The sequence below is a fragment of the Peromyscus maniculatus genome, chromosome 16, assembly GCF_049852395.1.
Source record: "Peromyscus maniculatus bairdii isolate BWxNUB_F1_BW_parent chromosome 16, HU_Pman_BW_mat_3.1, whole genome shotgun sequence".
Lineage (NCBI taxonomy): Eukaryota > Metazoa > Chordata > Mammalia > Rodentia > Cricetidae > Peromyscus > Peromyscus maniculatus.
In genome coordinates this window covers 65156321-65177515 of record NC_134867.1, presented here as the reverse complement: position 1 = coordinate 65177515, position 21195 = coordinate 65156321, and the positions used below count along the sequence as shown (strand labels likewise).

The 21195-nt window shown below is 55.1% G+C and overlaps 1 protein-coding gene across 1 annotated transcript; it reads left to right on the top strand.

Moving 5' to 3' along the window:
* The first annotated feature begins 2377 nt into the window (after positions 1–2377).
* Frmd1 (FERM domain containing 1) lies at positions 2378–19831 on the top strand. Its single transcript, XM_076552999.1, has 12 exons — positions 2378–2510; positions 3929–4005; positions 5108–5198; positions 11059–11138; positions 11836–11912; positions 12948–13134; positions 14070–14225; positions 14789–14854; positions 15626–15800; positions 17263–18129; positions 18212–18296; positions 19631–19831. The coding sequence occupies exons 1-10, from the start codon at positions 2378–2380 to the stop codon at positions 17568–17570; spliced, it is 1350 nt and encodes a 449-aa protein (XP_076409114.1). The 3' UTR covers positions 17571–18129; positions 18212–18296; positions 19631–19831.
* Positions 19832–21195: the final 1364 nt, after the last annotated feature.

Sequence of the window (21195 nt, the reverse complement as noted above, 5' to 3'; positions counted from 1 at the left end):
CACCTGAGATCATAGGTGGGATTATTTTAAGAGGTAGAAATGCCCAAACAATCTAATGGCACGATTTATAGTGGCCCAGGATTAAGTCCCTCAATGTAGAGCATTTCTGCCTGCTGCCGGGCTGGGCTCCCACAGTGCTGAGTGCACACCAGTGTACAATGAGTTAAGGTGAACGCCATACTCAAGAGATGGGGTTGGCACTGCAGAACATCTCCCAGCTGTGAGGCTCTCGGTGCTGAACAAGGGGGAAGACAAGTACATAATTAAATTGTGTGTTAACGTGATGTAATGAGAGGCCAAGTGCATGCTGGGGGGTGTGGGATGTGCTTGGAAAGTAAACAGCAGAATGTGCTTATCCAGGCTGGGGAGGGAGAGCAGAGAACCCAGAGGACTCTCATGAGGGTGACTGGCTAAAGACCAACATGACTGTAGCCCCCCGTGGTGTGTGTCTCCTGCCACTGGCCTCTTGCATCTCTGCCAAGGGCTTCAGACTCTTCTGGGAGGCTAAGCTGCTTCCAATGATCCTGAACTGCTTTTCCCTAAAGACATCCTCTCTCCCTGGAGGGAGGCTTAGGGACATCGTCACAACTCATGAGCAGAAGTCTGCCCAGCATAGCTGATGCCAGTCAGTATACCTGGTATACCTGCTAATATACCCATGCCAAACACTCAACTGGCCTCCAGAAGATTAGTCATCTAATGCCTAACTGCCTAAGTAGTCATCAGGAGGAACCTGAATGTGTGACACAGAAAGAATTTTTCTAAAAGCAACATCAGGGCTCAAAAATGACTGTGTCTCGGTACGGGGGCCCAAACTGAGTCCCTCATGTCTACAGCTGAGGGATAAATGCATAAGACCCAGAGACCCCAGCATCTTCTGCCAGGCAAAGGAGCCCACCTCAAGTCCCCAACAGCACCAGCCTTTAGGCTGGAAACCCCCCTACCCTCCAACCCTGGAGCCAGCCAGCCTTGACCCCAAATGTGTTTACTGTATAAAATATACCTTCCTCCTAAACTATAACCCCAAATCCCCAGGATGAAGAGCAGAGGGAATAGCAGGCAGCCTTCTGTAAGTGGACACCGTGGACAGGTGGGTATCTGTTTAGGCAGTGTGTGTATTTGAAAGAATGGTCGACGGCCACACTACATAACTTACCTTGTCTGAAAACACAGGTTTGACAGAGTTGGAAGCATGTGCCTTGCAGGCGGCAAATGTGGGGTCCCTCAGAGAGGTCTGTCTGTCTGTCTGCAAGCTCCTGCAGCTCTCCCCTGGGGCCATCGGAGTCAAGCAGCCATAAGAGGGGCTGGCTCACAGTGTGTTATTCCTTCTGTTCGGGGCGCTCGGTGGCTCAAGGCAAGCAATGTTTACACTCGTAACTGGATACGGAGAAAGCTCAGAATCTGCTCTCTGAGCTGACAGAGTCAAGTCCGGAGCTGAGGAGGGCACTCAGGGAGGGCACGTCGTCGCCGCCCCCACCCCCACCCCCACCCCCATGGCCAAGCTGGAATGAACTGCTCCATGCTTCCCACCCCGCATTATTCCCCAGCTCTGGCTTCTTTACAAGTGGTTAGGAAGCCGGCCACATTGGGGAATGGTACACAGAACTGACCTGGTGCATGCCAGAGTCCTTTGTGCCCAAACCAGGAGATCTGGCAACAGTGACAGGAGGTGGCATTGCAGGCTCCAGGGCTCAAGCTGTCCCGAGCCCAGTAACAGAGTAGACCTGACCTTTCCTGCCCCGGCTCTGAGCCAGGGCTTTCCCTGCACGGGGTCTTTCTCCATCACTTGAAGGATTGGTGGGACTATCAGAGTGCACTGGGCATGGAGGGAAGGAGCTTCCCATGGAGACACAGGAAGCTAAGGAACATGCAGAGCCTGTCCAGACGCTGGCACTCCTGCCCCTCAGCTGGCCCTCTGTACCTGCGTTTTGATGGGCAGGTCAAAAGTAGCTAGGGTGATGCATGGCACTCCTGGATAGAACTTTGAAAGGTTGCTGCTCCAAACACCTCTGGCCCCTGCTAGAGAGCATGGCCCAGTAGCATAATCTCTAGGGGAGCGACCATAGAGGCAATGGGGCAGGATCTCCAGAGACTTCCATGCCACCCACGGGTGCCCTGCGCTGTGTCCCACACACGTCAACTCATTCCATACTCCCGTCCCACAGACCTCATGAGCCATCCCAAACCCAGTCAGTCTATGTCTTGACCCAGCACCTACCACTAAAGGCATTTAGGAAGAGAAGGGTAGCCCATGCTTGGGGGACAGCAGGCTTGAGTCTGAGGAAGCCCCCCTCCCCTGGGCGTCAGGCTCTGTGATGTGACTACAGCTGAGGGGTGAGAGGGAGATGAAACGCACGCACCGTGGCATTGACACAGAATGACCCCTACGGATGCTCTTCCCTTGGACGAGTATGTTCGGGCCCCTCATGGGAGCCACTTTTTCTACTGGGTGAACCTGCCTGAGCTCTTCAGGGCCTCCTACCAAGAGGCTAGAGAGGACCAGTGTGTAGGTACGTACATTCCCAGTTAGTGTGTGCTCGCTCCGGGCACATGTGCATGCAGGCCCAAAGGTGCATGTGGGGTTAGGCTATGTTAGTCTCCTGTTTTATAGCTTATCTTGTGTTTCGATCAATTTATGAGGTATAATTTACATGTTGTAACATTGCTCTCCTTTAAAACAAACAATTTCACAAATCTTAGTAAGTTTAGGGGTTTTACCACCGTCTCACATGGCGTGTGTAACTCCAAGCTGAGCCTGCCTACCTCAGCCCCCTCCACGGGCAGTCACACACCCATCCGGGCACCCCTGGGTGCTGCACATGGTGGAGGTGCTGCCGATGGTCCCCTCCTGGCTGCAGACACAGTTGGAAGAGTAGCCAGCCATACTTCGCTGCTGTATTGGAACTGATGCCTGCCTTCGGGGTGACTCCTGTTCAGACAGGGAACAGGTTCTGGGAACACAGTGGAATAGTGGTATAGTGTTGAGAGCCTGGATCTGTGTTCTGGGGGATGTTGTCCGTTATCTCAGTGTGATGGACACTGACTTTGCCTGATGGGGAAGAGAGCTGGCCACAAGCATCCATGGTGTAGCAGGGAGTAAGTCCTCAGCCTGGGTGGAGAGGGTTGGCAGCAGGGTCCGAGCTACCCTGGAGCTGTGCCAGGCTCTCCCAGCTAGACTCTGAGTTCCTGGCCCTGGACCCTGCCTGTTCAGAGCCTGCTGTGTGTCAAACTATTTCTCTTGGATTCTGAAGCAGGACTTCTCTAATGCTGTCCCCAAGCAGGACAGGAAAGACCTCTATACCTGAATGACCTCCCCCTGCTGAGTGCTGATCCTTAGTATTCCCAGGTGCTTGCTCCTCCTGGCTGGTGGCAGATGTCTTGCTCAGTCACACAAGCTGTGGCTTCCTAGTGTCCATTCACTGTGAGCTGCATGGCCTGCTTCTTGGCCTTAACCATTTGCTGCCGAGGAAAAGGATGCTATGGTTCTGGCCTGTGTAGGGTCCTGCCCATGCTCTGAGGAGCTGAAGGGGCATCTCATGGGAGTCAGGGCACCATCACCTCCTGCGGGGCACACAGTACTCCTGGCCTTGCATCCTGCCTGAGAGTGGTGCCATTGCTTCTCTGCATTCCTGCAGCCTCCACACACCCAGAATGACAGCCCTGACCTTTGTCCCTGCTCAGCCACTGGGTTCCCGGTCTTTCCCAGACGGTGTCTGGACAGAGACAGTGCAGCTGCATACGGGAGTTGACAACGCCCCCCTGCACTGATGACCGGGCAGGACATGGGAGAACTGGCATACCGGTGCCAGCGAGTGGGAGGCTCAGGACCGTCCCGTCCCTAGCTCACTGTCTTCTGCGGGAAGCAGTGGACAAAGCCTGGTTCTGAGAGAGCCCTTGTGTACTTCCCCCACGGGAACCAATACCTGAGACTCTGAGATGAGCTCAGAGCTCAGGGACATCCTAGTGATACTGCCCACCTGGGAACAACTGCGGCTGTCAGTGGAGGTAAGCGGAGAAGCAGCGGGGGATTCTGCATCCAGAGGGAAGGGCAGGACAAGCGGGCAGAGCAGGAGCCATGCATGGGTCCTGGGGGACAGCAGGAGCCATGTGTCCAGAGGGTGGTGGGGGTGGACCACAGAGGCTGTGTGTCTAGAGGGAACAGTGATAACAGGGGCGTGTATCAGAAGCTCCAGGTACAAGAGTGCATGGGACCTCCACTTCACGACGAAGTACCCACTGTAGCATAGTAAGCACCAACCTGACCATTCACCTGGAGTCTAACATCTAACAGGGTGCTGGGCTGCTTGGTACCCACTCCGTATCCAGTGTCACGGGCTTCCCGGTCCCTCATGGTGTCTGGAGCTTCCGCAGGCTGAGTTTATTATGTGGGACCCGCCCGACCTCTAAGTACCCTGTGTCTCCCATTCTCCAGGATGGTGACCACATATGAGAGAACATGGTGGTCCCAGAGGGTTCTGTGCGTGACTTTCCATCCTCTTGCCCTTTGTCCCTGCCACACTCTGACAGATCTCTAGCTGCTGCATTCTTGAGTCTGCTCTCTGAGTCATCTCCACCGTCAGGAAGGATGCAGCTCTCACGGGCACACCCTCCTCCCTAGGCCACGTGGTTTTTTACCTAGCTTTCCTTCACTCTTTTTTTTTGGGGGGGTGGTTCGAGACAGGGTTTCTCTGCGTAGCTTTGCACCTGTCCTGGAACTCACTTGGTAGCCCAGGCTGGCCTCGAACTCACAGAGATCCGCCTGGCTCTGCCTCCCGAGTGCTGGGATTAAAGGCGTGTGCCACCACCCTGCGATCCAGGCCATCCCTCTTCAGCCCCCAGGGACAGGGGTGTGCTAGCTGCATGAAGGGCCCTCACCTCTACCTGGAAGCCAGCAAATGCTACGACAAGGTCCACTCCCGAGGCTGTTCTTCTGGGGATCAATGTTTAAATTTGCGCTTTGGAAACAACTGAGGGGCCCAGGCCATGGTCCCTGCCTCCATCCCCTGCCTGAGCAGATGACACTACTCCCCTCTGACCCAGTATCCCTGCCATCCAGGAGTCTTACGGGGAAGTTCTGCGTGTGACTTAAGCCCTTCCTCTATTCCAGGTCACAGCCACAGGACAGGAGCTCTTCCAGACGGTGTGTGATATGGCACACATTCGAGAAGCCCACTTTTTTGGCCTCAGCATAATCAGAAGTAAGCATTGCTTGGCAACCCCAGCACAGGCTGCCCAGGGGCAAGAGAGGGGGACCCTTGGAATTCGGGTGTTTCTGCCTTGCCACAGACCCTGCCCACAGATCCACCAATAAGGCTAACAGGCAACTGGGCCATCATGTCCAGATTATGTACTTGTAAATACTTGTACATAGACACCACTCACACAAGTATAGAGCATATGTGTATACACACACACACGCACACACACACACACAAACTCACGCATCACAAATGTGCACATAAATATAGACCACACACATAACACAAGCACCCACCACGCATATATGCACACCACATGCCACATCTTCTCACACACATACAGTTCAACCACGTACTCCCTCACACGTTCATTCACACGCAGTCACCATACACATTCAAACACACATACCCATACTTGCCTGCTGAATGTATGTGTATGATTATGCACATAATGCATGTCCATACATCAACACACAGGCACACTCACTCACGCTTACGCATGTGTTCACCCTGCCCACCTGTACACTCACATGCTCATGAATGTAAGAACCGAGTTGGACAGGAGACCACGGAGCTCCAACCCAGCAGAGAAGGGGCAGGGGGACGTGGGGAGCTTGGGCAGGCCTGGCCAGGAGCTGGCCATGGAGGGCAGTATGGAAGCGGCGTGTCTGAGCGGGGGCGGCATCCCCCGACTACATCACACTCTCTGTGGAAGCAGCTCTATGCAGATCTGCCTGCTGGGTCCTGTTCTCTGTATTCCAGTCTCTGCACTGACACTGCTTTTTTTCCTTTTTCTTTTTTTCCCAGACAGGGTTTCTCTGTGTAGCTTTGCATCTTTCCTGGAACTCGCTTTGTAGACCAGGCTGGCCTTGAACTCACAGAGATCCGCCTGCCTCTGCCTCCCGAGTGCTGGGATTAAAGGCATGTGCCACCACCGCCCGGCGACACTGCTATTTTTATTGGTGCAGAAAAGTCGCCAAGCTCCCTTTCCCATGGGATGTGACGGCCACTGGCTGTGAAGCTCCTCTTAGGGGAGATGATCCTTGGTCTAAAGGTCTTTCCAGGGTGCTGCTCTAGAGAAGACAGCTGGGACTTGTCCTATGTCCTGCCTGCAGGTCCCCGAGGCCTGGTTCTCTTGGGTCCCGAAGAGCCTAGAACAGCAGGTGGAATGGTGAAGGGGATGAGGGTGAAGCCCTAGGGAGTGCTGGGTAGAGTCCCCACAGAAGGAGACTCCAGCAACTGCAGTGGGTAGCCCTGTGCTAGTCAGTGGGGCACTGCCGGGGAGAGGTGGGGCATGTCTCCCTGAGAACCCCAGAATTTAGTTTCCCTGGAGATACACTTCAAAACCATGGTTTATTAGGCTGGGATCACGTGATGCCAAGTTACTACAGGGAACTGGTATCTAGTGTGCAAGGCCAAAGCCCCATGGTAGGACCGAGACCAGTGCATGTGTTCTGTGACCTTTGTCTTCTTAGCTGAGGTTCAACGTCATTACCAGGGGCTGTCCACACATTAGGACTTTGACAGCTGGGCAGCCACACCTAGAAAATGGACTTGGGTAATCAGGGAGCAGTCGCAGGGGCCATGGGTTGTAAGGGGCCATGGGTTGTAAGTCCAGGTCTATTCTAGTTGAGGGACCTGGAAGGGCCTGCAAGGTGGAGTAGCCCCAGCTGAGGAAGCCAGGGGGCACACAGTGAGGCTTGCTGGGGCTGGGAGTGAATGTTCCCTCAGACTGTGCCTTCCCCCAGCAGGGAACATGCCTCATGGGAGGGGTTCAACTCCTGCCAACCAGCCTTACCATCCATCCCCACCCATGCCAGATGTGTCACCAACTCAGGGAACAAGTGTCAGGACATGGGCAAGGAGAGAACTTGTGGTTCCCTTCCTCTGAGCTGAACTAAGGATTCTCTCTGAACAAGGGTGACATGCTCTGGGCTCACTTGGGGACCTGAAGGGAGCAGAAGGCTGCCAGCTGAGCTGAACATGCCGCTCCTTCCAGTCAAGTTCTGAACTGATAGACGCCCTTCTAACATGTCCCCAGAGCCCTTGCTGTGGAGACTTGGGCTCTTATTAGCATGACCTAGGATTCCTTGCTTTAGTTATTTCATGGTCTATAACTTGGGCACACATTTGAGACTGAGATATGGAGCAAACAGCAAAGGGTGACTAGGTGACTAGGCATGGTGGTGAGGCATGTGATCCCAGGACCTGGGGCCCAGGGCAGGAGGATCATGAGATTCTGGCATCCTGGAATTCGTGGTGAGATGCCTCAGGGGAGAAAAAAAACACACAAGGAAGGTGTGAGCCCTCTACTTGCAAGGGCTTGGGGCAGAGTAAGAAGAGAAAGACAGAGTTGTGCCGTTCTCCTTGGAACTTCTGAAGACAGGCTTATGTCTGGCTTCTCCATCCACTTGGAACTGGCTTTGAGCAGTCTTTCCCTTCATACTAAGTATCAAGGTTAAGAGGAGAAGGGAGGAGACCTGGACACTTTACCCAGTCAACAGGCCTTTGCTTTGTGCCCAGGTACACATGCCTCAGGCTAAGAGGGTGATTCTCACTGCGGCGAGATCGGGAAGGCTTCTGGGGTGGATATTACCCCATTTGGCTTGGGGGAACCTGCAGTTGGAACCAGGGAATACAGCTGGTTCCTTCTCTTTTCTATAGCGATACACCCCTCGTGAAGATAAGTCTGTGTTTGCACAGGGTCCTACAGAGATACAGTCAGAAGAAACATTTGTTTATATGAGGTGAGGGGGGTCAGAGGGAGGTGATGGAGCTCAGGAGACTGAGACCATCAAGTCTGGAGTCGACAGGCAGGATACCAATGCTGCAGCTAGAGCCCAAAAGTTGTGGGCCTGCCTAGGGTCTCTAAGTCTTTGGGAGCCGGGATGAAATCTATCCAACTAGGGAGGGCTATCTGGCAGGTGGCCTAACCACATAGACACACCCATGCTCAGCACACTAACTACCATTCCTGTGTGGAGTGGATTTCAATGTCAGTGTTGATCCTGAGACACGTGCTGGTCTCAGGAGGCTCTGTCTCCCCTAGTGTTGCTACCAGGATTTCTCTTACTGCACCTGAGGCTAGTCTGGGGGCATCTTCTCGGGATAAAAATTCCACAGGTCTGTAGCCAGGCAACCTCCCTGCATGGATGAGGTCTCCATCTGCCCACCCCTAGTGTCTACTCCCACCACCCTCCTGCTCATCTCCTCTTCCCTGGCCCGCCGGATACTTTCTCTTTCTCAGCCTGCCCATCCCAGGCTCCTCATTTCAGGACCTAAGCATGCTAAGGAGTTCACGTGGCCTCCTGGAGTTCTATGGAGGGCCCCACAGTGCCTCGACCCAGGAGGGCGGCTGTCAAGGGTGATGATGCCTCCCGGTTTCTGTCTGGGCTGCAGGGTGATGTTGACAGCAGGGTCAGCCCTTGCCTTGGGGGAGCTGCTGGCTACAGGGCCCAGCCCTTTCCCCTCCACAGGGGCCCCAGGTCACAGCAAGCAGCCAGGTAGACATTTTATTAAATCTGGAATGTGGCCACATTCCTGGGTCAGGCTGTACATAGAGCCTGTACTCAGCCTGCCATGTCCAAGGGACCTGCAAGAGAAACAGTTCTCCCACAGGGATGCAGCCCTGGGTGTGTAGCAGACCCTGCTTGCCTGGGATATGTAGAATCCCAATGACCTCATGGGGCTGCCCCAGCAACCGGCTCTGATTTAAAGAGATTGATCCTCTCCTGATGCTGGGATATTGGGAGTGGGAGGAAGCTGCAGGCCTTTCCTTCGCTGAATCATGGACCTCTGGGCCAGAGTCCCCCTGGGGACCACTGTCCACATTGCTCAAGCCACGTGGAGGCAGACAAGATTGTATTTTGGCAGTTCCAGAGTTTGAACTGAGGGCCTTATGTAAGAGAGGCGAGCACTCTACCACAAAGACGCTACATCCCCAGCCCTAGGACTCTGTTTTTTAGAAAACCTTTAGCTTCATAGCAAAACTGAACAGAAAGTATAAAATACCCCATGTTCCTCCACTTACCCTAAGCACATCCTCTAGAAGACAGGAGATTTTTTTCACAGTCCCTGAGCTTACAGGGACCCAGCAATGTCACCTAGAGTCCATGGTTGACATGAGGCTCGCTCCTGGGATTGAGAAAACCCACAGTACCGCCTGGCAGAGTCACGGTACAAGCTCCTGGGCTCTGTCTCCCCATCCCTCTCCCCACCCTGGAAGCTCGGGTCCATTTTCTGCCTCTTTTCCAGGTTGGTAGTCCACACCGTACAGTGTGCAGCCAGCCAGCCTCTGCCTCCTAGTGACATCCAGTGTCTTTTCCTGGTGGATAGCTCCTTCCTTCTCAACCCTGACTCATCTTCCAGCACATTCTCCTGCCCGACGGAGAACCCCTTCACACCGGGGAGTTTGCTTCTTGAACACAGGAAGGTCAGGCAGACCAGATAAGAAAGTTATCTGGTCAGAGTCCTGGGTCCTATCAAAGCCCAAGGTGTGGACAGTTTGTGTTGGGGCACAGGGCCTTGGAGCTAGAGTGGCTGGACCCTGAGGACACGGGAAAGGCATGGAGTCAGGCCTAACACTTCCGGAGAGCCCCCAGGCAGTGGATGAACACTGTTCTAATTGGTGCACCACATACGTTTGTGACCCGAGGTCTTAGGAACTGGAAGTCTGAAGTTAAGGTGATAACAGCCGGATCCTTTGTGGCCTCTCTGTGGCCTGTGGCAGCCTCCTCTCTGCGCCTCCCCATTGTCTCTGTGTCTGTCTTTCCCTGTCTGAGTCCAAGTTTGGAAGGGTGCTTATCCTTTGGATTCCCTACAGCTTGTCTCCTTCATGAAGCCTCATCTCCGACCAGACCCACTGAGGCCCCGGGGCGGGGCGGGGGGCGGGGGGTGTCACAGGGTTAGTCCCACAGCAGGAACAGTGCTGATTGCTGGTGAGTCTGAGAATTCATTCAGAACTCTGACTTTCTGGATGTGGGAAAGGCTGGCTGGGCAAAAACTGGTAGTCCCCTTGTTCTGAAAGGCAGCTTTCCAGGGTGGGCGCTCTCTTTTGTCTTGCCCTGTGGTTGCTGTCTATACATTTTCTAATCCCCCAGCCTCCTGTCGATGTGGGTAGCTGTTGTCCCCAGTGCCAGGACCACGGATCAGGTGTCCTGCTGACCTTTGGCTCTACCAGCCCCAGCCAGGTGTCGCCAGGCAACCGCTGAGCTGGGATGTGGTAGTGGATGACCACCAAATGTGGCTAGCTTGATAATGGAAAACTGTGACTCTGGACCTGACCATGCATCCCTCACCAGATCCACAATGCCAGGGCACCTACTTCTGTCCCTCTCTAGGGACAGTCACCTCAGTTCTGGGTACCAAGTCTGTGAGAATGACAGAGGGAGGCCCCCGGGGCTCTACATTCTTCTCTAGGGCACCTGTTTATGCTTTTCCAGCTTAGACAGGAAAGGGACCACGGTCTTCTCCAGAAGCATAGGAAAGCTTGCTTTAGCAAAAAGCATCTCCAGGAACCCCCTTCTCAGAGCAGCCCCGCTAGCAAGGGTGGCATGGGTCACTGACACTGGTCAGTTTCGGTGACAGGTCACAGGAAGCCCTGCAGATTAGGTCTGCAGACATGGTCAGCATGCTCTCCCCACAGTGAGAACCGGCCTGTGCCCTGGGAAGATGCTCGCCATAGCCACAGTCTGAGACGGTCATGTCTTGTGCTCAACCTCTGAGGCAGCTGCGTCAGTCCAGCTGGGTGCAAAGCTCTACGTCAACAGACGGACTTGCTCCAGCTGGGCTCGGCTCTTGCCCAGTGGGATTCCCGGGAAGAATGAGAGTGTCTTCTCTGCCCTGGACTTCTCTTTTCTAGACAATGAGTATGTATTCCTGGATTTGAAGCGAAAACTCAGTAAATACTTCTCTGGGGACTGGAAGACGGAAAGGCACAAAGTAAGCATAGGACAGAGGAAAGAGCCAGGGCCGTCACTGTGGCCAGGGGCTAGGAGGTTCTCCTGGGTTTGGGATGGGCAGGTGCTGGACCATCACTGTGGCCAGGGGCTAGGAGGTTCTCCTGGGTTTGGGATGGGCAGGTGCTGGACCATCACTGTGGCCAGGGGCTAGGAGGTTCTCATGGGTTTGGGATGGGCAGGTGCTGGGTCATCACTGTGGCCAGGGGCTAGGAGGTTCTCCTGGGTTTGGGATGGGCAGGTGCTGGGCCATCACTGTGGCCAGGGGCTAGGAGGTTCTCCTGGGTTTGGGATGGGCAGGTGCTGGGTCATCACTGTGGCCAGGGACTAGGAGGTTCTCCTGCATTTGGGATGGGCAGGTGCTGGGCCAGGCCCACTCTTTGTCACTGCCATGGTTACCTGTTTGTCGAGAGTTGTCCTCTGGCATACTTGCACTGTCCTCAAGGCCTGCCAATTACAGCCTCAGAGGGTGGGTGGATCACCAGTCCTGTGCCCTCAGTGGGATGCTTGCAGCTGCCTTTGATAACATCCCACTTGGGTTTTTCTCCTTTAAAGAAAAAATAAGACAAAACAATATAAGACTTGACTGTGAGATGTCCCCAGGCAGGCCTGTGGAAGCCTCCCCGACCCCATGCATGCCTCACTGGGGTTCCTGCCTTTTTTCTTTACTCTTCTGACAGAGGGACAAGGTATCCAGGGCGCCCTTCATCACCTTCTTCAGAGTGCAGTTCTACGTGAAAAACGGGAGGGCGATCAGGTAACTGCACTGCCCGGAGGGGAAACACAAGCCGCAAGACGGGCAAATGCCTTCCAGCAAGCTCGGGAAAAGAGAGGTCCCATCGCAAGGATGTGATCTCTGCTCGAGGAGGCACGTGTCTCCATCTGGTGGCTGAAGTGGCTCTCGGAGTTGAGCTTTAAATGGGAGTTGTGTTTCCTGCCAGGTGTCCCCAGGTCCGCTTGGGCAGGGAGGTTCTTGGGAAGGGTGAGTACAGAACCGGAAGGCTCTTGCTTTCCGATCAATGGGCTGCCTCGGTACCTGATGACAGGAAACAGCGAACTCTTTAGGGACCATCAAAGAACTAAATATTCTCCAAGCAGAACTCTGGGAACCTACCAGCGGGGCTTGAGTGTCCTTAGGATGCCCTTTGGCAAGTACAAATCTGGTGTTGGCACCAGAAAGGGTGAATGAGGGTGTGGGAGATTCTGGAGTCCGAGGTATGTGACTACAGAAGGCTCTAGGGAACGAGGGCACTCGTAGCTAACTGAAGAATGTTCTAGAGTGTGAGAACACGTGGCTTTGTGGAAAGTTCTAGAGACATCTCAGCAGGGAAAAACACGATGGAGGCTGCTGCACGGTTGCCTGTACTGTGGTGAGCAGCCAGGCTGCTTGCTATATTAGCAGATGCAGGAGAGGTTCGCAGGAGGTATGTGCTGCTTGGCGTTGGCCGACGGTACTGGCAGGCAGACTGGCTGGCTGGGAGGCAAGTCTGCGGCATGGGTTTGCCCCTGTGCCCTTACTCAGGAGCCCTCTCAAATGGCTCCGCTTGTTCCTGGATCCCAGCTGCCGGAGGGCTACACCCGTAGGGACAGACCTCGTCCCTGCTTCAAGCCCCTGACTTCATCCCTGTCTCACTAGGAAGTGGCCACCAGCAGTCCTCAGAGGCCTGCGGACCAGGAAGCCAGGCCTGGGAAGGGCGGGGGGGGGGGGGGGAGTGGGGGGGTGGAGGGGGTGCCGTCCTGGCCGCGATGGGGGATCCACTCTTCCTGAGCCCTCCGCCCCTCTGCCTTGCAGTGACAAGACAGCCCGGCACCTGTACTACTGCCACCTGAAGGAGCAGGTCCTGAGGTCCAGGTGCACGCACAGGGAGGAGGCCTACTTTCTGCTGGCTGCCTGTGGGTTACAGGCTGACCTGGGAGACCACCAGGAGTCGGTCCATGTGGGCAAGTACTTCGAGCCACACGCCTACTTCCCACAGTGGGTAAGGAGGGCTGTGTGGTGCCCTCCTTGGGGCGGGATGGGGGGCAGTGATGTCTGCTCACCAAGAGAAAACTCTGGAATCTATGAATAAGGGGACAATGAGGGGCTAGGGAGGGGCAAGGGCGTGGAAACGGAGCGGCCCAAGTGCAAGGATGCTCACCTATGCAACAATAACACTGCACAGGCTGGCAGCGAGGTGTAGGAACCATGGCCAGAGCAGGCTCTACCTTAGTCCTACGTAAGTCAGCCGGGTCAACAGCCACAGAGTGTCATCCACCCAGACTCTGCGAAGACAAACAAATCCAAGGACCTCGGCCTCTCTGTGCCTCAGTTTCCTCTCACCTACATCCTAGACGGAGACGTCTTGAGCAAGGGGTACTTCTCCTCTGTGTGTAAAATCCTAGCGTGGCTGCCATGATGGGCAAATGGTCCTGCGGACTGTGGGCCCCGCCCACATTCTCCCCCATTGCCCCACCCCCATGCCTTCTCCTTTTCCGTCCTCTGTGCCTTGGCTTCACCACCTGCCTTGCAGAGCTGTCTCCAATGCCAGGCAGCCTTGCCGAAAGCTTCCCTCAGCCCCCACACACTTCTGCCCCTCATTGGAACCTCAACCCTTTGGTTTCAGTCATGGTTTCCTCATTGGAGAGTTTTCCCAAGAGCCGTAGCTTTGGGGATAAAGGAACCTTCACAAACTTCTAAGGAGGGCTGTTTCTGTGGTCCTTGTGGGCACCTGGGTGACAGAGAGGGGATCAGGACCAAAGATTTAGGGGCATCGCATCCTCACCTTTGGATCTGAGGCTAAGGCAAAAGGCCCAACTCACTCTGCTGAACTTGGGCTCTAGCTAGGAAGCTGGCTCTGACTTGAAGGGTGGTGCAGGGTGTCAGCAAGAGAGAGGGCAGGCTGGGGTCTGAGCTAGCTGGGGGCTCTGTCCTCAGATTATCAACAACAGGGGAGCCGATTACATCCTCAGGCATGTGCCTGCCATGCACCGTGAACAGCGGGGCCTGAGTCCCAAGGAGGCCACGCTACGCTTCATCAGGGATGCCTGCCGACTTGAGGATGTTCCTGTCCACTTCTTCAGGCTGTACAAGGTTGACCCCATGGTGTCGGGGGGTGGGAGGAACCCAGGGCAGGGGTGGGTATATTCCCATGGCTGTTGGTGTGACTAAGACTCCGGGGTAGAGTAGGCAGGACTGTCCTTAGGACCTGGTTGGCATTGATGAGTTGGAGGGTTCCTTGGTAGCTGTCCTGGAGGTGACATGCTGGGTTTCTCTGGTGTTTGAGTTCTGTCAAAGCCAGCTTGCTCAGCCTCCGCTATGACTGGTCTGGTCTAACAGTGGGCTGTTTTGCCTGACCACTCTGCCTGCCCCTCTTGCACTATCTGAGCACAGCATGGCCTCTGTTCTCAGGGACAGCCTCCCACAGGGGGCACCAAGGGTGGAACTTTTGTCTATGAGGTTCACAAAGTTCAAATATCTATGGGAGCATCCCACACATGGGCCCTGGTTGGGCTGCAGGGTGGCCTGGGCTTATGTAAGGCAACAAGAGGAACCTAAACAGAGTTCCTGGTTTGTGGAGCCTCTAGCCTGTTGGACAGACCTCCTTCCACCTGCCCCGGGGCCATAGCCTTAACCGCTGACCTGTGTCCTTTCAGGAAAAGAAGGACGATCACCCTTCCATCCTCCTGGGACTCACTCTGAACGGAGTGCTCATCTATCGGGTGAGGGTCCTTCCCCTTCTCTCCCCTCCTCCATCTTCTGCTGCCCCAGCCTGTGCTCTGGTTCCCACATGCCTCTGCTACTGTCTTTCAGGAGGCAGATCACGTTCCACAGCTGCTCTTCGACTTCCCCTGGTCACATATTTCGAAGGTGACATTTCTGGTGGGTGTCTGAAGTGGGGGAGCATCCACAACACCCAGGAGCCCTAAGAACAGAGAACCTGCAGCTTCATCCTCAGGATAGGGTCAGGAGCTCCCTACGGCCTCTCCCCACCTCCAGGCATCTCCCAGTCCTGTTGGTCCTCATGGCAATTTCTGGCGGCCTAGCCACATTAAGCCTCTGAGAGATGTATAGCTCTGGCTACCACCTATTTCTGAGCTCCCACTAAGCAACAAAGAGAGAGAACATGGTACCTTAGCGACGCACTCACCTCGCAGCTCCTGTCCTTCTTACTTATTCCCAAAGCTGTCTCCACTGGAGAGCAGGCTGGCTCTGGACAGTGACCAGGGTTCTCTGCGAATCCTGGGTTTAAGACTTGTGCACAGGGAGGTCCTACATAGGAGGGTTGTCCCAGGATCCTTCTACCTTCTCCAGGCTGGGGACAGATGGGACTGAGTCACAGTGACCAGAGACCTGTTTCTACAGGGACACCAGCTCTCTACACTGGTGGGCAGGGCACAGTCGGGGCTTATGGCTGACATAAAGTACTTCTCTCCTGCCGCTGGGGCAGTTTCCTGGACTGTAAAGTCACATTGTCCTTCCTGTCTGTCCAGGGGAAGAAGCTGGAAATCCGGCCAGAAGGGCTGTGGGCAGCCCAGAAGCTGCTGTTCTACACGGGCTACGCCTGGCGCTCCCGCTACCTGCTGCAACTGCTTCGCACGACCCACCAGCTCCACCTCAGCTTGCAGCCCATGCTGCGGTGGTTACAACGGCTGGAGGAGGCAGAAGGTGGGTACGATATCCACCTGGGTCTGGGCGGCACCTAGCGGACGGCCACACATCCTCTCCAGGGCCTGAGATATAGCGAATCAGTCCTTGAGGCTGGCTGACTGTTCTGGGCTCGGCAGCCAGGCTGTACCTTCTGTTACATTCATCATTGCTGGTAGTCACTGTCTCCTATCTCCCCCCCAACCCCCCCACCCCCGCCACTCCCGTGTTTGGATGAAAAGTGAGGATGATCCATCCCTCACTTCACTCCACACATGATTCTACAGGGTCTTATTCCTCGCATCCTTAGCCCTACAAAGAGCCAGAGACACAACCTGAAGGGAGGCCAGCTTGGTGCTGCCCCAAGTCCCGGTGTCCTCTCCTTTTCCAAGTCTCTGCTAAGAGGAGACGTGCCTTGCCTCACACTGAAGCCCCCACAGCAAAGGCAGGAGAGAGGGAGGGAAGGAGGGAAAGGGAGAGGGAGGGAAGGAGAGAGGGAGGGAAGGAGGGAGAGGGAGGGAGGGAGGGAGAACGAGGGAGGAAGGGAGAGAGAAAGAGAGAGAGAGAGAGAAGTGTATCTGAATATATTTGTGAGTCATGAGTGAGTGGGTCTCTGTGCCCGTGTTAGGTGGCAGGCCCTGGGGTTCCCTGAACCTATGGCCCTGTTCAGGACGCCATCTGTGAAAGGCCAGCCCCCACCTTTTTCAGGACTCCTATAAGGAGGAGAGAGGGCTAAGAAAATATTAGATACAATGATAGGGAAGAGGAGAATGACAGAAACACAGGATGGCTTCAGGAGGACCTGGACGATCACCTGGGAGGATTACTACCCAATGGCCCAGACTTTATTCAAAAGGGCTTTTTATAACCATGTCAAGGGGCGGGGCAAAAGACCTTCCCCTTGCTAGATCAAAGCACACCGCACAGCCAAGTGTAGACCCTTCCAAACACCTGGTAACCACACCCATGGTCAAATCATCCCCTATGCAGCCCTGCTGGGTAAAGCAAGCTCAGATTCTCGGACCCTGAGTAATTTGGGCCTCCACAAAGCCCGTGAGGATGCTGGGTGCATATCCCATATCAGTGCATCCTCAGAACCAGCAGATACGGTCTGTTTTCAACTAGTTCTGCCCTGGGTGACAGGGCACTAGGTCTGCTCAGCATGGATCTGTGGCTAAGAGACAAGGTGTCACAGCCTGAAGAACCATCACAAGAGGCTGCTGGGAGGCTGCTGGTGACAAGTTCCATTCACGATTGCCTGGCTGTCACCATGGTCATGCAGGGTTCACACACACACACACACACACACACACACACACACACACACACACACACACACACACACACACAGGGTGATGCTTTGCTGCACATACCTAGGCTCTGATGCATCAGCGGGTTGTGGGACTCTGACCAGCACTGGCTACAGGAATGCAGGAGGCACTTCATCTTCCTCTAACATCAGCTCCTGTGTTGTTTTCTACAGAGAAGAAAGGCTGCCGGGAATGCTACATCAGTGACCCCCTGGAGCTGGACCTGGACCCACACAGCAGGAAATGCCTGGGCAATGAGGACGATATGGGCAGCAGACATTCCCTCCTCTCACTGTGCTCCAGAAGCCATGGCAGCTCCCACCCTGCATGCATCAAGCCCAACTTCCAGCACGGGGAGTGTGAGGTGTCTGTGGATGAGCCCACAGGGACCGAGAGGCTCTGTGGGAAGACGCCATCCAGTAGTTCCTGGAGCAGCTTCAGCAGCCAGGACACCTGCGCCAACAGCAGAGGTGAGCTATAGGATCAGGTAACAAAGAGCCTGAGCTGACCGATGCTCATCTGACTCCCTGGGTGCAGGCTAAAATGGCCACTCAGGGTCAGGCAGATCTGTCACTAACACTGTCTGAAGTCACATGCTCAGAGTCTTGTCCAGGCAAAGGGCAGCTGGCCTTGGTCTCTGAAGTTGAGTCCAGACTCCACAGGCTACAGGCCAGCAGAAGGGCCCAAGTATGAAATCATATAAGTGTAGGCCACTGGCTGCTCCCTGGCCTCAGTATAGATGGGCACTGAGAAGGCGCCATTCCCAGCTTCCATGAACAGCAATCTCTGCCTCTCCTAATGCTGACTGGAGCCACTCTGGGGAGGACATGATGTCACATGTCAGATGGAGCCCAGACACCATGGGCTCATCTGGGACTCTGTGCTCCTGTGTGTGTGAAGTCACAGACAGCTTGTGTCTTTCTTGCTGACAGTCCATACATGCAGATGGCCTCATCTCAGACAGTCCTGTGAGGAGGAGCACTTGATCCCTACTTCAGAGTTATGGCAGGAAAGAGCCCAGAGCAGCATGGGCCACAACAGTGAGTATGGACAGTGTTTTCTTCTTGGTCCTGCTCACTCTCCTCATCCTCATCCTCCTTCTCTTCCTCTACCTCTTCTCAGCAGCTCTCCAGAGCCCGTCACAGGAGTGTGAATCATACTGATCAGAACATGGGGCCCAGAAAGCGGAGACCATGCCCCAGGGAAGGTCTCCTCATGGCTCCTGCCCTCTGCCCACCTAGATTTCCAAACTGGGTCCTCTGCACCCTGGAGAGGCCCTCCACAGGCAGCCCAGGAGGTAGAGCCAGGCTCTTGGGAAGAGTGGGTTTGGCAGTGACTGTGCTCCAGCCTCAGAGCCTAAGTGAGCAGGCTTGCTGAGCGGCACACCAGGTCCAGGGCTGTGTGGAGCCCTCAAGAGGCTGGACACATACTTCCACCTTTCACTGACCTCTCATGTGGGTTCTAAAGGGCAGCTATCAGTGCCCCAGGGGCCTAAGACCTTGAGTTCCCACTACCCTAAGGCACCAGAGAGACTAAACAAGAGGCCCCATAAAACCTAGGCAGAGGACGATGTGGGGTCCATGTTCCTGGACTGGCATGCAGGCTCCTGCAAAACATCCCCTGGGAAAAAGAGGAGATCAGGATATGGATGACCAGCAAGTGTGACACTGGACCCACAGAGAGTTAGGCAGAGCTAGAAACTGGGAGGAGAGAGCCTGAGAGGGCTGTCAGAGCAGAGTCCAGGCCTGGAGTAGAGCCAGCGTGTTTAATTGAGGAGCTTACACCCTCCCAAAGCACCCTGAGGCTCTCAGCTAGAGGCTCAGCTTCGAAGGACTGACTTAAAAACGAGGAGATGCCCTTCCAAGAGCCCCACGGACAACACACCCTGTGCATGGCTCTCCTACCTCCACTGTGTGTCAGGGTCCTACCATGGCTGGAAAGCATAACTCTGAGCATCACGGTGGAGGCTGTTCTCAGCTGATGGGACCCACACAGTCTGTGGACAAGTGTGCTTAAGTGAAAGATGGCCATCCTTGGAATCCCAGGTGCTTCCAGGGCTGCTGTGTGGTGACCATATCCAGAGCCGTTCCTGAAAGACTCAAAGTAGTGAGGCTTCACGTTCAGAAAGGCAACCATGGGGAAAGAAGCCCCAGCTGGGCAGCACCCCTAGGGCCAGTGTGGACCCCAAAGGGGCCCTACACTGTGGCATGGAGCCTCCAAAGAACTCCTAGAATGCACCAGAGCCACACAGGAGCCTACAGCCCAGCCTGGGGGACATTAAAGTATCTAGTATATCAGGGAGACGAAGGTGGGCTGGGATATAGAGCTGGGTGGCGAAGGAAACAGGACGAGGTGGCCTGGAGGGAAGCATTTCAGGAGCACTTAGACAGCACACCAACAGCGTGGCCTGTCAGGTCCAGGGCAGGCTGGCCATGCTAGAATCAGAACAGTCTGGGTAGGGCTGGAGTCCTGGAACTGTAGCAGCCCCCAAAGCACCAGTAGTTAGGATGAGAACTACCACACTGCTAAATCTCTCTGTAGGTTGGGGAGGCAGAGGCTGACCGCAGGGGTGACCAGTCCCTCTGCAGCCTGGACGACGTGTGTCTGCACCCCTCTTCCCGACACCTTCTGACTACCTCATCTGGCTACACCTGGGGCTGTGCCCTGCTGGGGCTGCTGGTGCCCCCAAGAGGCCAGGGCTCCTCTCAATGGCAAGAAGTTCATAAACCACCTCCTCCTGTACTGGCCTGGTGAAGATTCACCCCTGCAGGAGTTTTGTGGCATAGGCAAGAGCCACACAGCAGCCCTGTCTGTGCCAGCCAGCCTTGAAGGCGGCTTGGTAGCATCCAGCATCGCCAGCCTTTGGCCAGGTCTGGGCAAGGCAGTCCCTAGCCCTCGACCCTTTCTGCCCACCATATCAGCTGCCTCTTCTTTGCCTGCTCACCTGTAGGAGGGGTGGAGCCAGCTCTGACCTGACCCTAGAGGTAGGGGTGGGCCCTGTCCTTCCTGTCTTGGGCTGTAAGCTCCTAGGTCTCTCTTGGGCCTACGTGTCTGAGAGAACCAGGAGTCAACATTAGTCCTGAAGCGGCTGGCCTCTTGTCTGTGAGAGAAGATGTCATAGTGGGACCTAGGCATTAGAGGGAGCCCTGTGCCTGCAAAACCAGCCTAAGCTCTGATGCCCCAGAGCTGGCTGCACAGTGTGGAGACACTGGCCAGGCTTCTAGATCACAGCTCTGTAGTTCCTGGTCCCATATCTTTCTTGTAAGTGCTGCACCAAACCCAGAGGCCTCTCTTGCAGTGTGGGGCTCAGTCCCACCCAGAATCCCCTGCCACTGCCGATGTAAACGAGACACTATTGGATACAAAGGATCCTTTCCCTTTAAAAGACCCCCTTACCCCTCATCAGGCTATGGGGGCTCCCTCTACCTGGCCATGCCGGCATTGCCAGGCACTGGTATAGGGCTGTTTGGGGGTCTCCTCCACTTCCTCACCATAGGCAAAGAGGTGCGGGGGCCATTATCATGGGCTCTGGGAGACCTGGAGTGTGGTGGGTTAATCTACCCGTGGAGTCCTCGGGACTTTTCCTGCCCAGGGTCTAAAGAAATGCCTGATGTCTCTCTATTTGGACAAGAGGGGACTTGTAGGTCACTGCTGGTCACAAGTTCTTGATCGTTGTGCCCAGCACTGGTGTGAGGGCCACATCTGGACCCCTCATAACTCCCATATCTGTCAGAGTGGAGCACAAGCCGGGCTGGCTGGGTAGGGCGCACTTCTTCATCTCGGCCTCTCCTCCCTGGGCACCCTGAGTCCAGGCAGAGAGTGTGGAGTTGTGCCATCCAACTGGGATGGAGGCTGAGGCGTGACTCCCACAGGGGAGCTGTTTGAACTGAGGGTTCTGTCCCCTGGGCAGTGTGGCATAGAGCAGATTGGGAATTGTGGATAGGAGAGGGCACCCAGGGCTGGCCCAGGCTCTTCCAAAGACCGGTGTGCCCCATTGGTACAAAGTGGGGTCAACGAGCCCCGACTGAGAGGCATACTATCTTCCATTAGAAAAATCTTTGAGAACAAGAAACTGTAGTGTTAGTGGAGGTCTGTGCCAGCTGTAG